The sequence below is a fragment of the Xiphophorus couchianus genome, chromosome 8 (genome assembly GCF_001444195.1).
Source record: "Xiphophorus couchianus chromosome 8, X_couchianus-1.0, whole genome shotgun sequence".
NCBI classification, from domain to species: domain Eukaryota; kingdom Metazoa; phylum Chordata; class Actinopteri; order Cyprinodontiformes; family Poeciliidae; genus Xiphophorus; species Xiphophorus couchianus.
Window position 1 is genome coordinate 8,315,493 of NC_040235.1, and position 14,078 is coordinate 8,329,570.

Consider the following 14,078-nt stretch of genomic DNA (forward strand, 5'->3'; position numbering starts at 1 on the left):
TAAACGTCTCTGGATAAACGTGGATCTGCTTATAAGAAAAACTTGGTGTGAGAAAATGATGATGGTGATAATTTCATCCTGATTTAAAAGTAAAAAAGTAAATTTGGATGGGTCAGAAGGGCCACAAATGGCCCCCAGCCCACACTTTGAACACCCCAGCTTTAGAACACCATAAACATCAAGTCAGTTTTTTGCATAGTGTCAAATTACAATGTGAAAATATGTTAAATATGTAATTTTGAGACATGGTCCTTGTATTTTGATTGATTCTTTCCCACGTTGACATTCAGAACAATAATTTTTGATACGTTTCGAGTCTCTCTTGGTACTCCAGCTTCCTTTCACAGTCCAAAACCATGACTGTTGGGCTAGGATAGATTTATTAGACTAAAGTTAGTTAAAATTAGTCATAAATAAGTTCTCTGTCATTCAGCAATCTAAAACTCTTGCCGTGAGAATTAATGTAGGGCAAGAGGGTCCAAATGAAAAATGGCATATCCGATCAACAACTTCATCTTATTTAAACAGCACATACTGTGCATAATTGTAACCTTTATGCCCACTTGCATCACACGCTACCAGATTTCCTCTGTGTTCAGAAGCAGAGCGGCAAGTGGAGGTTAATTATTAAGAACCTTTTGCTGCTCGTCTCTGCAAGGTGACAGCTACTGCAGCTGCAGAGCGTTAAAGCAAGGCAGGAAAACGACCTAAACTGCAAAAACAACACCAGACACAATGTTGGGTTTTGTCTTTTTTTCTCCCCGAGTAAAAACAAAAAAAAGTATTAGAAAAGGGGAAAAAAAGGCAAAGGAATTATATTCTTGTCGGCTATGAGTGCAAGAAGGGTTCCTGGTGAAGATCTGGAACACTTACAGCTGTTTGAAAATGTTAAAATTGTTTTTACCCGCCAAAAATTAAGCAGAATAGAACCAAGAAGGAACATTTTCACCTGGAGTTAAAAAAAAAAGAAGTACAATTGGCAGCAACAGCGCCAACAGCGACTTACAGTGTTTTCACACCTGATAGTCCGGTAGACTTGGTTCAAATGGGGACAGAAATTGCAACATTTGTTACATTTTCAGCTGGTGCTGTTTGTTTTCACACTGCACTGGGTCAAACCAAGCAAACCTTTTGAAAAACCTGTTCACCTCCTCACCTGTGGGGGCGCTGCGTCAAGAACCACTGAAGGAAATGACCCAAAATCTCAGAAGAAAACACTGTCTTCTTTGCAAAGTGTAAACAAAAATAGATCGGAGTCAGATCTTCGTGGTTGTAGGATTTCTCTTTTGTCTGTAGAAAAGACAAAATAGACTCACAAGTTTGATTTAGCTGTATTTAGTTATCTGAGCTTTATTTCGCTTCTTGGTCTCTGGTCTGCTCAGTGTTCGCACATTTATTCAAACCGCACCAGAGTTTGATTTTTTTGGTCCACATCAGAGATTGATTACGCATTCACACCTCCCCAAATGAACCAGACTTTCTAGGCAAACGAACTAGAATCGGATTAAAGCAGACTAAACAGGGCTGGTGTGAATGCACCCTTAATTTACAAAAGAGACGGGACTAAACACAAATAGGTTGAGCCAGGAGCTAAACAAGTGGTTTTAGAAGATGGCCGTAACAATTATGTCAATTGCTTTTTCTGTGAAAGAAAGACAGCTAAATACAGTATTACTCTTTTAGGAAAGAGACACAGCTAAAAAACAAAAGCACTGAGCTAAGCGTACTTTCTAAAACCAAAATTCAAGAATTAACGCCAAAGGTTTAATCACCAGGAGGAGACGGTGTTAAACAAGAGCAACTGACCTGCTAGCAACAGAGAATAGCTCCATTATTGGCTTCATACAGGAAAAAGAGCTAGCTAATCACAAAAACATGGAGTCAGGTATACTTTCTATTCTATTTTAGCACTGCAAAAGAGGTAATGTCAACAATAGCTTTGCCATTTATTTCCTCTAGGGAAAAGACCTGGCTAATCAGAGAAACTGAGCTGGACAAAAACAAAAAGTAAAGTAAAGAGAAAAGAGATTCAGTTGAAAAACAAAAGCACTGAACCAAGTGTACTTTCTATTGGACAGAAAAAGACAAAAACTAACATCACCAAAAGCTCCATGGAAGGTTTCATCCCAAAAAGGAGACCCTGTTGAACAGAACACTGAGTTGGTAACAACAGAGGATGGCTCCATCATTGGCTTTATACAGGAAAAAAACACAGCTACACACAAAACTATGGAGTCAGGTATACTTTCTTTTGGAATAAAAAGCACAATTACAACAACAGAGTTGTCAATTACTTTGTCTAGGAAAGAAACTTTGCTAATCAGTGAAACTGAGCTGGACAAGAAAAACAACAACAAAAAAGAAAAACTACTCGCAGGTACTGGCAGTACAATGTCCACTGATGATTTCTTTCCTGGAGTAATCTTAATAAAATCTTTTCTTTCACCTCACAACCAGAGCAAACATAAAGCAACATCTTCATTTTCCAGCCAATTAACACCTAATGAACTAAAAGCACCAGATGTCCATTGCAGAGGCCACTTAGACATAAATGTCCCTCACACTGGGTTTTGTTTTGGGCCACTTAAAAATGCTTTTATCTGCTATATTTTATGAAGTAATAGCCACTGCGAGCTGGCAGCAGCATCCTCCCCTCCATCCGCCTCATTCCTGGATGCAATTTTCTTAATGCTGCACTCAAGTAATATTGTTATTATGACAAGACACAATACTCTGCCTTTGTCTCCACACACAATGGAAATCTGCACCAGCCCTCAACATGCAGTCAAAATCGAATGAACCTCTGTAATGCTAACATAGCCTGTTATTTTAGAGTAAATGGGAAATAAATAAATGTTTGAAAACATTTTAGTTTTCGTGACCTGTTATTCCTGCCCAATATTTGAGCCTTTTATACCCACGCTTTCCTCATTTTACCATTAGCATGCTGCATGACTTCACATGAGATCATGCAGAATTCAAATCAAATATCAAACAAGCCTCAGGAGCGGCTGCTGCATGCAGGATGAGAGCTCTGCTAAGATGAACACAGGTTCATAATAATCTGATTAGACCGGTCTCAGTCCTTATTGACTTTACCTCTCTCGCGCTCCAAAGAGTCGCCTGCTGGCCGGAAATGAAGCCCACCAGGGCCGGGTTCCCACGTGGGCTGGTGGCGTCAAAGGTGACACAGAACGGACAGTCGGTGGAAGATCCTGCCACGATTTCTCCGGAGAAACCTTTCTCCTTCCAAAAGGCCTGCAGGAAGACAGAGACGTTCCAGCTCCATCAGCGGTTTCAAGTTAAATTCAAGTCAACAATAAAATCCTGAATGAGATGTTCAATTTTGGAAACAAAGATAATAATGAAAAGAGGAGTTTCTTTGATTTTCAGCAGGGGAGCATGAAGTGGATCCACTCATAGGCAGAATTGTTTTAAGCTGACAGCGCGGGGGCCACATTATGATGAGTGATTTTTCTGCTAATTCTTACTAGATTGCTTTATTTCTGCTGTGTTTACAGTAGTGGTTTATTTTCTACAGGTGTGGAAACAATAATACACTTATTCCCCTCAGTCAGGAGGTCAGTTTACGTCCAGACGGGCCTTCAACACCAGTTAAAAAAGAAAAAGGGAAGAAAAAATGTGGATATTAGTACTTACCCGATTTGATTTATTTTTTTACCAAATTTAATTTTATTTTCCATTTTGTCATTTATCTACCCGTGATGTTGTGATTGTTGTGAAGCACTGTGGTCAGCAGAGGTTGTTGTAAATGTGACACATACTGTATGTAGCAGGGTTCTGTAGACGTTTGTAACTGTTATTATTAATGTTGCACATTTTAGCTGTGTTTGATTTTACAAACGCTAACTGCTGCTCACTGGGAGCTATTGCACTGCAGTTTGTTCAGGGTTATGGAAGTTAACCTACTGGACCTGAGGTGAGCATAAAAGGGTCAAACATAAAAAAACTTTCACTTGACTTCCTTGTATGACTAAAACATTTTGGTTCAGATGATGATGTGATGTTACAAATATGACCCAGGGGCCACCAGACATTCACATTATATTTCTAACATATTCATTACTGTGTTGACAGTGTAAAACTTCCATCATCCAGCCTGAACGTTTTACAAATTCTTGCTCTCCACAGTTAAACCTTACTAACAAGCATAGATCAGTATTTTTTAAATGCCGTTATACATGTGCAAGCTAAGGAATCCGTCCTCCCTGAAATTTTCATGTTCTGCCACAAGCACAAACTTTTTTCACTCTAGTTTTCTGTGATTTGCACAAAGAAATCTGAAAAGTGTGGCGTGCACATGAACCTGCAAGTATTTAGAGGTAGGTCTTCACCTCCAGTTCTTCGAAAAATACCTCAAGGTCTGTCAGACTGCATGGAAAGCATCTGTGAACAGCAATTTTCAAATTTTGCTACAGATTCCTACTGGATTTGGGTCTGGACTTTGACTAGGCCACTCTAACACACACTGGCCCAGTCTCCACTCTTGTGCAGGCTCAGTTTTTCTTCCAGAGCTATCCTGTATGTTACTCCATCGTAAGGTCTGACCAGCTTTCTGCCTTATGCAGAATTAATCTTCTGATCCCGACGGCATTTGGCGTGAAAGCCAAAAAATTTTGATTTTGATCTCATCTGAACAGAGCACCTTCTTCCACATGTTTGTGTCGACTCCAGAGTTTTATTTCTGGAGTGTATGACTTTTAGTTGTCTAGCTGAAATACTCTTCCATCTAAGCTGTAGATCTCTGCAGCTTACCAAAGTCATTTTTGCACTTCTTGGCTGATTAATTTTGAAGAGGTCTAAGCATGTTGGTTAAGGTGGACAGCTATGTCTTGATATAGTTGTGCCATCAAACGCTGGACTGAACAGAGCTCTGTAAAATTTTTAAAGCTTTGAATAATATGTGTTGGTCTATCACATAATGTTCCTATAAAAAAACAGTTTGTAGGTTTAATATCAAAATGTAAAAACTGTTTTGCCAGGCGTCTCTAGCTGCGATAGAACTAAATCCAACAGTGAATGCTCCTTATTTAAAAAAAACAAACAAACAAACATTGCAATAAACAGCAGAATCACAGTTTCATGTTTTATTTCAGTGAGTGACTTGTAAACATCTTTATTAGGATCCCTGTTTTATTTTCTGAACAAATGAATCAAACTTTGAATGCAGAGGCGCTGATTCGAGTCAGGCAATGTCACGCTGAAGACAGACATGCATGACAAGAAGGTGTTTATTTTTGGTTGTAGATGGGAAATTGGCAGCTGGAACAGATTTATTCTCAATATTAATCTGAAACCGCACACAGCAAATCAGGACAGTTATTTTCCTGGAAGCTCAAAAAAGAAGAGCAAAGAATACAAATGTTCATGGAGAGCTGACAAGAGCATCCTGGGTTGCTTACATAATGTTAAAAAAAAGTGCTATACAAATAACCTAGATTTGATTTGATTACTACATGTGTAACGTAACATTTTTTAAAATCTTTTCATGTACATTTTTCTGTTAATGTTTTACTCCACGGATGTCAAACTCATTATCGTTTGACATGAATGCTCTTAAAGGGTTCAGTCGTGCCAGAATGTATTGAACCTGTTCACAAGCTGTTGAAATATCAATAAATACTTAAAATGAAATCATATTACTGAACATCTTTTAAGTCCCTCCACTGATACTTTTTGTGATTTTTTTGCAATAAAACTCAAAGTGTTTGTGGTACTAATTTGGTAATATTTGCGCTTATTTATGACGGTATATGTGACATTACATTACTCACTGCATAGATCATAGACTGTAGTTTGACATCAATTAAGACAGAAGCAGCTACAAATAAAGTTTTTGACAATTTTTGAGAAAAATCTACAGTAAGCTCTCAATTATGCATTAGTGCAAAAAAAAAGTGCAAGAATTTGTTGATTTTTTGTGATTTTCCATGATAATTCTTAAGAAACTGGAAAGACTGATATAATTTGGCAGTAAACAGATAAAAACGGCATTGATTTGGCTGATAACATAATATTTAAGCACATTTAGTACTTAGTCTAAATGTGCGGCCGGATCAAGAATCAAGAAATTACGGGCCGGATTTGGCCCACAGGCTTCGAGTTTGACACGTGTTTTACTCTATCCAAAGCAGAAAAGTTGTTTATCTTTTGCTATTTTTTACAGAAAATTAGCAATAAAACAAAATTTGGCATCATATTCCACAGGTTGGGGCAACGCTACTTCAGAATAGATGTGATGGGAGGCACCCGGTAGAAGTGAGCTGAAATGACACGACTGATCTGCAAAAAGGCAGAAGGGCTGGATAACACGACTGACTAGGCTGATCCAGATGAGTGACAGCCCTCTGAGCTGTTTGGGGGTGGGATGGTGTCAACCTGTCAGCTTAATTAGTCACCGTGTTTGTCTGGAAGGATCATGTCTACATCCTTCAGCACAACCAGCAAATGTTGTGCAAATGTTCTCATGAAAAAATAAGAATTTGGCTCCCTTTGCATATGCTAGTTGTAGCCTGCCGGCGACTTCATGTAATGATAAGAGCCATAAATGTAGCAACAACAAAGGCTTTTGGGTAGGACAAACTGTTTTGAATCTGCACCAAATAACACTCACATTACATTATTTAGGCCTCTTTTCATTCCGGCTAGGATTATATAAACATCTGTACTTTCGCCAGAGATGAAAACGCGGGCCTGTGTTCGCACAAGTTCAGCTGCTCAACACAAACTTCTTACTGTGACAATTTTTACTGTTTTCAGATTACTGTGCAGTCGGATCGGACGTACATCAATTCTACACTCGTTTGACAGCAGAAACAAAAAATTTTATGTATTTTTCCATTGCAAACATTGATAGGACAATATTAAAATGAGGTTAGGCTATCATCAGTACAAGTATAGCTGTCAAAAATACAGTTTACATCACTATTCTTCATATTAGGAGACTGATCTGCTCATTTTATTTTGTGTCACAAACACTCTTGTGCATTTATCTTTGCTTTGCATCAGAATAACGTCACATGCAGGAAAAAAGCTGCAAAGAATGAGTCCTGAACTTAAAGAACGATGTTTTGGATCATCAACAACTTCAAAGTGGGAGTTTCTGCTGCACCAAAACTGCTTTTCAGGACATTACAACCTTTATCTCCAAAAGAGAGAATAATTGGATCACCAGTGCAGAGCCATCTTGACATTGGCAACAGCTTCCAGTGAGCACTAAGACCAGCTGTGCCCTGATTTTCTAATCTCAAGGTCAAACGGACAAAATCGCCCAAACCATGCAACATGTGGACCTACAAGCAGGAAACATCAGATTCACCCAAATCCAACAAACTGTCAACTTAAAATATTTAATTTGAGACAAAATTAGATCATTTTCAATCAGGATTTGATCCAGACATCGATATCCAGCATGTAAGATTATCAAATTTACAAATTAGATTCTTAGTCATAAATTATGAATAAGGAGCAACCCTGGAAATTTGATGCATTTACTAATCATTAACTATCCTGTTTGCTATATAAAACGTTTGTAGCATATAAACACAAAACCTGTCCAAAAATCCAAACAGAGTTTGTGCTACAGCCAAATATCTTGGCTTTATATCAGTTTTTTACATCATATTTAGCTCAGTTTTTATTTTTATCCCTAGCAGAAAGTTTGTGTTAGTTAATGAAGCATGAAATCACTGAGTCCGTTAATGTCCGATAAGGTACATCGACAGAAAATACACTCTCAAGCGTTTTGCATTGAGAAACCATTTATTTGGCTTCATATATTCAATCTTGTTCCTATTTTATTCCACTGTCAGGCCGTTCTGTTCAGTATAAATTCTGAGAAAATTATCAAAGGCCAACGTAGAGGGAATAAAGAGATGGGTAAAACAGTGAAGAAATATCCACAACACATAACGTGACAGTACTGCCAGGATTTAAATGTGAGTGTAGGAGGTTAAATCAATAACAGCAACATCTTTTTCAGCTTTAGTTACACCTATTCACCAGACAAATGCAGAAAACTGCCTTTGTGTTTCCTGTATTTCACAGATTTCAGCTAAAGAAATTGTAGATCATAATGTTATTAAAACCATATCATGATTTTTAGACTGAAGCATACCAGTGAGTTTGGTTTTTATAATTTTCAGTTCTACTTAACAAGCAAAGAAATGGTAAAAAATGAACAGTAATAGAAATGATCTGTTCGAGGAATAAAGCAGAAAAAGTGTAATTTATTTCCTTTGACATAAAAAATATATAGCCTGCCAACATTATATTTACTGACATAATATGTAAACAACTCAAAATCAACTGGAAGGTCAAGGTTGATTGTTGTTGTTGTTGTTTGTCCTCAACAAGCATAAAAAATAATGTATGCCAATGATTTTTCTGGCTTGATGATCATTTTTATGCAATTTATTTCCATATTTACATTGTTCAAAGGACCAGTTATGCGTTTTCTGAAACTGCACAATTAAACTATGTTACCTTAAGTTGTTATAAAAATATCAAATTTGACAAAGAAATTTGGCTTTGTAGTTTAACACCTTGAAACTGGGCCGCTGTCTCTTTAAAAACTCCTGACCTTTTGAAACTCCGCCTTCAGGAAGCCATCACAGCTTCGCTCCTCTATTTACCCTTTAAAGTTTTTAACCAGCATTTCACTTAGAAGCAGCTCGTTGTGATGCGCTGTTCCACCAGGTGTTTGCTAATTGCTGCTGGCTAGTCTGAAGGAGCAGAGTGGGGAAGCTATGGCTTGGAAACTGCAGGAGGAGCTGCGTCTTGAAAGCGAGGCTAGCTCTACCCAAGCGTTTAGCACAACTGGATGGTTGCCGTGAAGATTAAAGGATTTCTTAGACATGAGAATCAAGGCAACACTCCAGGTATGTTTTTGACGAGGGGACAACTTTATAACCTGGTGTGAAGGTCAAATAGAGTCAATTTTACATAACGCTGTCCCTTTAAGTATAAATAATCTGCAGTGTCTGGCATATTTCTTAAAGTTGTTTTTAATTTACAGCAAAAATAATACTCCTAATTGAATAAAGCCCCAAAGGAGGGGTATCTGTGAGCACATGATACAAAATTCAACAAATTTACCAGCAATTTTGGAGGCGAATGTCTCCAATCTGCTTTATAGGATTCCTTTTCTACGTTCAGGCCCTATTAAACTACATGAAGACGACTCCATTGCTACTGGCGTTGCCTCGGTAAATAACCTACCACTTGGGGGAGGGGGGCATTGTCACTGGTAATTGAAGAGACAGATGCCTTCGCCCGCCTGAGAAACCCTCCGTGGACTCAGACCGTGAGAGGGACAAGCTGGTGCTTCAAAGATTGCACCCAATGGGGGGATAAAACTAATCAAGAATGCAGACTGAAATATTTATGCTGATAATGCAAAATCAGCTTGGCGAGTTGATGGGGCAAAAGTGTTGCTGCGCGCGGAACGAGGATGTCATCCTAAAGAGAACTCTGCTGCCATCTGTTATCACGAGTCTCCGAGTTCCTCTGGTTATAGGTTTTCACACGAGAGTAATTCTTAGCCACTCTCTGAGATGTTCCCGCCAGGGAGACGGGAAGCAAGATGGCAGTTTAGTGCACTAAGCTCACTCCTCCGCTCGCATCAACAGGGACTGCTGGTGGTTCTTGATGTCATTTTAATGGAGCCGCTTGTATTCTCCAGAGCGCATTCCTCTCAAGCCGTTTCCAGTCAAAACACCGGCGCCGTTCGGAAATACCTCCCTGAAAACGGCCTCAAAAATGAAAAGAATAGGCGCTGCGATGACAAGATCCCACAAGCTCAGAGCCTTGGTGGCCACTGCAAGCAGCGATTTCTTTTTCAGTCTCCAGTGAAAACAAGGACTTGACAGAAGGTTGAATTTTAGATCTGAACGCTTATAACTGTTGGAAATTAAAAAAAATTCACAGTACAATGTGAGGAATAAATAAAATCAACATACAGTATCGAATATTGCATGTTTTTGGGAGAACTTGAGTTCAAAACATATAATAATTACAACTTTGTGAAATAAAATAGAATGGAAGGTGGAGTGTGTTTCCTTGTTTGTATATTTAGATGTTCACAAAACAAAAACTTGCAAGCAAAACTTCTCTGCATGTGTCTTTAAAGTTAAAAGTAGATACTTTGGTCACTGTCCAATAGCATTAAGGCATAAAATCTGTGCCAATCACTAAAGCAAATCAGAAGAGATATTGCTGCACCTGCATCCAAAGCCATATTAAAGGATGGAGAATGGAAGCACTTAATATTTATTTTTATTGCAGATAGCTACTGCATGGTTTTAAATACACATATTAGTTTGATAGAGAAGCTACATAATTTTAGAGCATATTTTTAATTAGAAAAAACTCAAAAATGAGTTTTTAATTTTGAAAATTGCATTTAATTTAAAAAAATTCTAGTAATAAAATTGAAATGGTAATTTTGCTTTTCCTGTTTGTGGAAAAAAGGGCAAAACAACCAAAACTCAAAAGGAAAAATCACTGAAAAACAGCAGCAGAATTTTTTATACTCAGACATTTTAAAAGAAGTTGCTTTTATTACGTAACATTTGGTTCATTCGGGCTGCAGGCAAGAGCAGAATTTAAACAGATAACAGGAAGTGACAAAAATATATTATTTGTTCACAATATATATATTTTTCTCTACTTTAGATGCATGTGTAGCTATAAAATTAGACCCACTTGTTTATCTGACCAGAATTAACAGCTTTGGTTATCTTTAGCTCGGTAAAAAGTTAACATAGTGTCCTCATCTTGAAGCAAACAACCAATAAGTTCAACATATAATAGCAAAAGGTTGTGAGGCTGGAGTTAATTATCCCGAATTATCCTGAATTTCCCCTCAGTGGGACAATAAAGGACATTTCTATTCTAATTAGAAAACTGCTAAATCAACTCCGGCATAGCATTAGACATCTCAAAGAGAAAAGGACTGGATGTGCTGTAGGAGAAAGATAAGCATATCATAATGATATGATTGTTTTGTGACTTCCTTGAGACTTTAAAGAGCACTTTCAAGTTCCCCTCAGTGAAGTAGCTTGCATCTTCTTACATAATTAATACAAAACTACAGAAGAAGAAAGCAGCAATGAGGCACAAGCTGAAGTTAAGGATCCATATAGAAATCTCTCTTCCTTTAAGATGAAAAATACATTCTTCTTATTTTTAACATGCAGGCAGCAGAGAGTGACAGAAAACATGGAGGGCAAGGGAAATTGAACAAAACAAGCACCTCACAGCAGCGTATTGAACCGCGGAAGCTGCTGTCATGTCAGATGTGGCCCAGCCGTCAGGCCAGCGGGTTGCCATGTCTGCTGCTTTTTTAATCATTCTTTCAGCTTCGTTTAGAAGTGTTTTTTTTCTCCTTATCTTTTCCCCAACACTTCAGCCAAGTATTTTCCATCCTCCAGAGGAGAGCGTACCCTATACTTTACCTTTGTGACCTTAATTTGAGGTCTGCGAGACCTGCCCCCCCTCAGGCTGCAACGCACAGCTGTAATTAGTATAAAGTGAGCTCTTCAGTCATGCATGAAACCGGCGACTCCACGCAGACACGCAGGAAGAGGACCAGCGCTTCATCTGAGCCACACTGTCAATCAGCCAACAATATTTTACGTGTTCCCGCAAATCTAAATGTGTCCCGCTGTGCCACCGAGACGCAGATCTAATAAATGTTTGCATGAGCACTAATGACCCTGCATTCATTACAGCTGGCAAATTTAATCTACTAACAAGGTGCATTCTGGTAATTAATGGTGTGGTTGGAAAGTACAAAATGAAGATGAAAGAAAATGAATCTCAGATGCTGTGCAAAGTCTTCAGCTTTGCATTTATTTGCGGTTTGAAGCTGAAGCTTCCAAAGCCCATTTTTGTATATGGAGAATTTAATTTTAGTGAAATATGTAAACACATTTCAGAGTTATATAAGGGTGTTAATGAAAGCTGATTGCAAACTTGCAACACAACCAGCCTAGGATCTTTCTGGGTCTCCTATAAGTTTATGTTAAACTTGACCCTCATTTAGGTCATGTAGAACTTGCAATGCAATTTTGAAAATCAATCAAACATACAAGTGTGCGATATCATCTGTTGTTTGAGTCTGGAATGATTGATTTGTCAACCAACAGAACAGCAAACAGTTAAATGGGTTCCAAGCCCCACAACTTAATAAAATTGAATGCCCAAAATAAAATATGTAAAACAGAGTGCATTTAATCACAGAGGTAAACAAAGACAACCAGACACAAATCAACCAGAGAAAAGACAAATTAGGTAAAATATTTACCTACAAGCAACTATGTTTCCTTCACTGTGTAAAGTTAAATTAAACTCAATGTGTTCTGTTTTAGATCAGGTAGAATTGCAAGAATTATTTCTATTTGCTAAATGTGGTATATGAGCAACATAAGATTTTAGCAACTAGCAAAACACTAATATTTTTATCCATTTTCCCCAAAGCCTTCATATTTATTGCAGAATTCAGAGAAACAATACTCCAGAAACTCCTTTTAAAAATCTTTTAAAACAAAGCTAAATGATATTTTCAAAAATAATAGCCTCAACATTGCATAATTATTTGTATATTAATCAATCAATCAAGATTATTTGTATAGCACTTTGTCTTTAATCCTGGTAATAATATTCAGGTGACAGAAGGCTGACTTTAACTGTCTCTATGTGGCTCTGAAGGTTCAGGTCTGATACCAGATCCAAACACAATAACTTCACTTTTGTTTCTGTTTAGCTGGAGAAATTAAGACACATCCACATATTGTTATAAGCATCTGTTGAGTTGATGGATGTGTTTAGAGTTACCTGGTGATATCGACATGTAGAGCTGTGTATCATCTGCATAATTATGGTAGCTAATCTTATTTTCTGTTACAGCGTAAGCTAATGGGAGCATATAGATATTGAATAGGACGAGTACTGGGATTGAGCCTTGGGGTACTCCGTACTGTAGGCCTATCAAGGAAAATAATGGGATTTTTGCATATTTCCTGGGAAAGAAACCCATGTAACTGTCACAGAAGTATCTGTTCAGGATGAACAGTAATGCTCTGCAACACAGATTGGTGACTTTGCATTTCTATCTGGCCTGTATTTCCAAACAGCTGAGCAAATTAACACAGATAATCAAATACAGATCACCTTTTACCCAAACAAGATGGCATGACAGACAGGATAAGACAGAGACTGTAAACTCTTCCAACGTTTAAGGTCAAATTTTATCCTCACTGAGACTAACTCAGCCGCAGAAACATTTGGCTGTTGTCAGAGAAGCATTCGTAGGCGGCATTAAATGTCTTCAGATATTTTCTAGTGATCCGCTGCTACTCACCGTCTGATATGTTACAATAAACTTCATCATATGGCCGACAGGCATGTTCTGAGTGAGGAATTCTCTCATGCTGGGCAGCGCCGGCTGGTACTGGATCTTTGCTGGAGGATAAACAAAGACAGGACATAACTCTTATAAAACAACTACAATAAGAAGGTGGAATGGAAAAGCATATTTTTCATGCAATTTTTCAACATTTTCATGGCTTTGCTTGTGTTTTGTTTCTCATGGCTTGTCTTTGTCATCTGTATCGCTACTCTCAAAAGGAAAAACAAATATATTTAGAAAGAAAAAAACTAATCAACATTGGATTTGACCTTTCACATACAAACGTTGTTTTTCTAAGAGCCAACCTAAAAATGTCCTTGCTGGTTTTGATGTTGTGGCCCGGACAAAGTTTTTATGTTTTCATTACCTCAAGAGTGCCAAAGTGAAAATAGTAGTCCTCTCTGAATGCCTGTCAAAATATACCAAGGTTTTCTTAAATGGACGCTTTTATTTAACCAATTTAGAAATTCAGAAAGCTTTGGGATAATGCCATCTCTGAATCTAATGGGATAAATATATATATATATATATATATATATATATATATATATATATTATTGACTGTAAACTAACTGAAACTTCTTTCATCTATTTTTGCGTAAATCTGAAATATTTGTGTTATTCTTTAGCTTGTTCTGAGCATCAG

At 37.7% G+C, this 14,078-nt stretch overlaps 1 protein-coding gene across 1 annotated transcript in view; it reads right to left on the bottom strand.

Annotated features, from left to right (window-relative positions):
• The window catches only part of LOC114149499 (probable flavin-containing monoamine oxidase A), a 70,689-nt gene that overhangs the window by 20,086 nt on the left and 36,525 nt on the right, over positions 1 to 14,078 (bottom strand). The window contains exons 8-9 of the mRNA XM_028025426.1: positions 13,385 to 13,485; positions 3,100 to 3,258 (exon numbers count right to left, since the gene is read on the bottom strand). Coding sequence (XP_027881227.1) covers positions 3,100 to 3,258; positions 13,385 to 13,485 — 260 coding nt within the window. The remainder of the gene's footprint in view (positions 1 to 3,099; positions 3,259 to 13,384; positions 13,486 to 14,078) is intronic.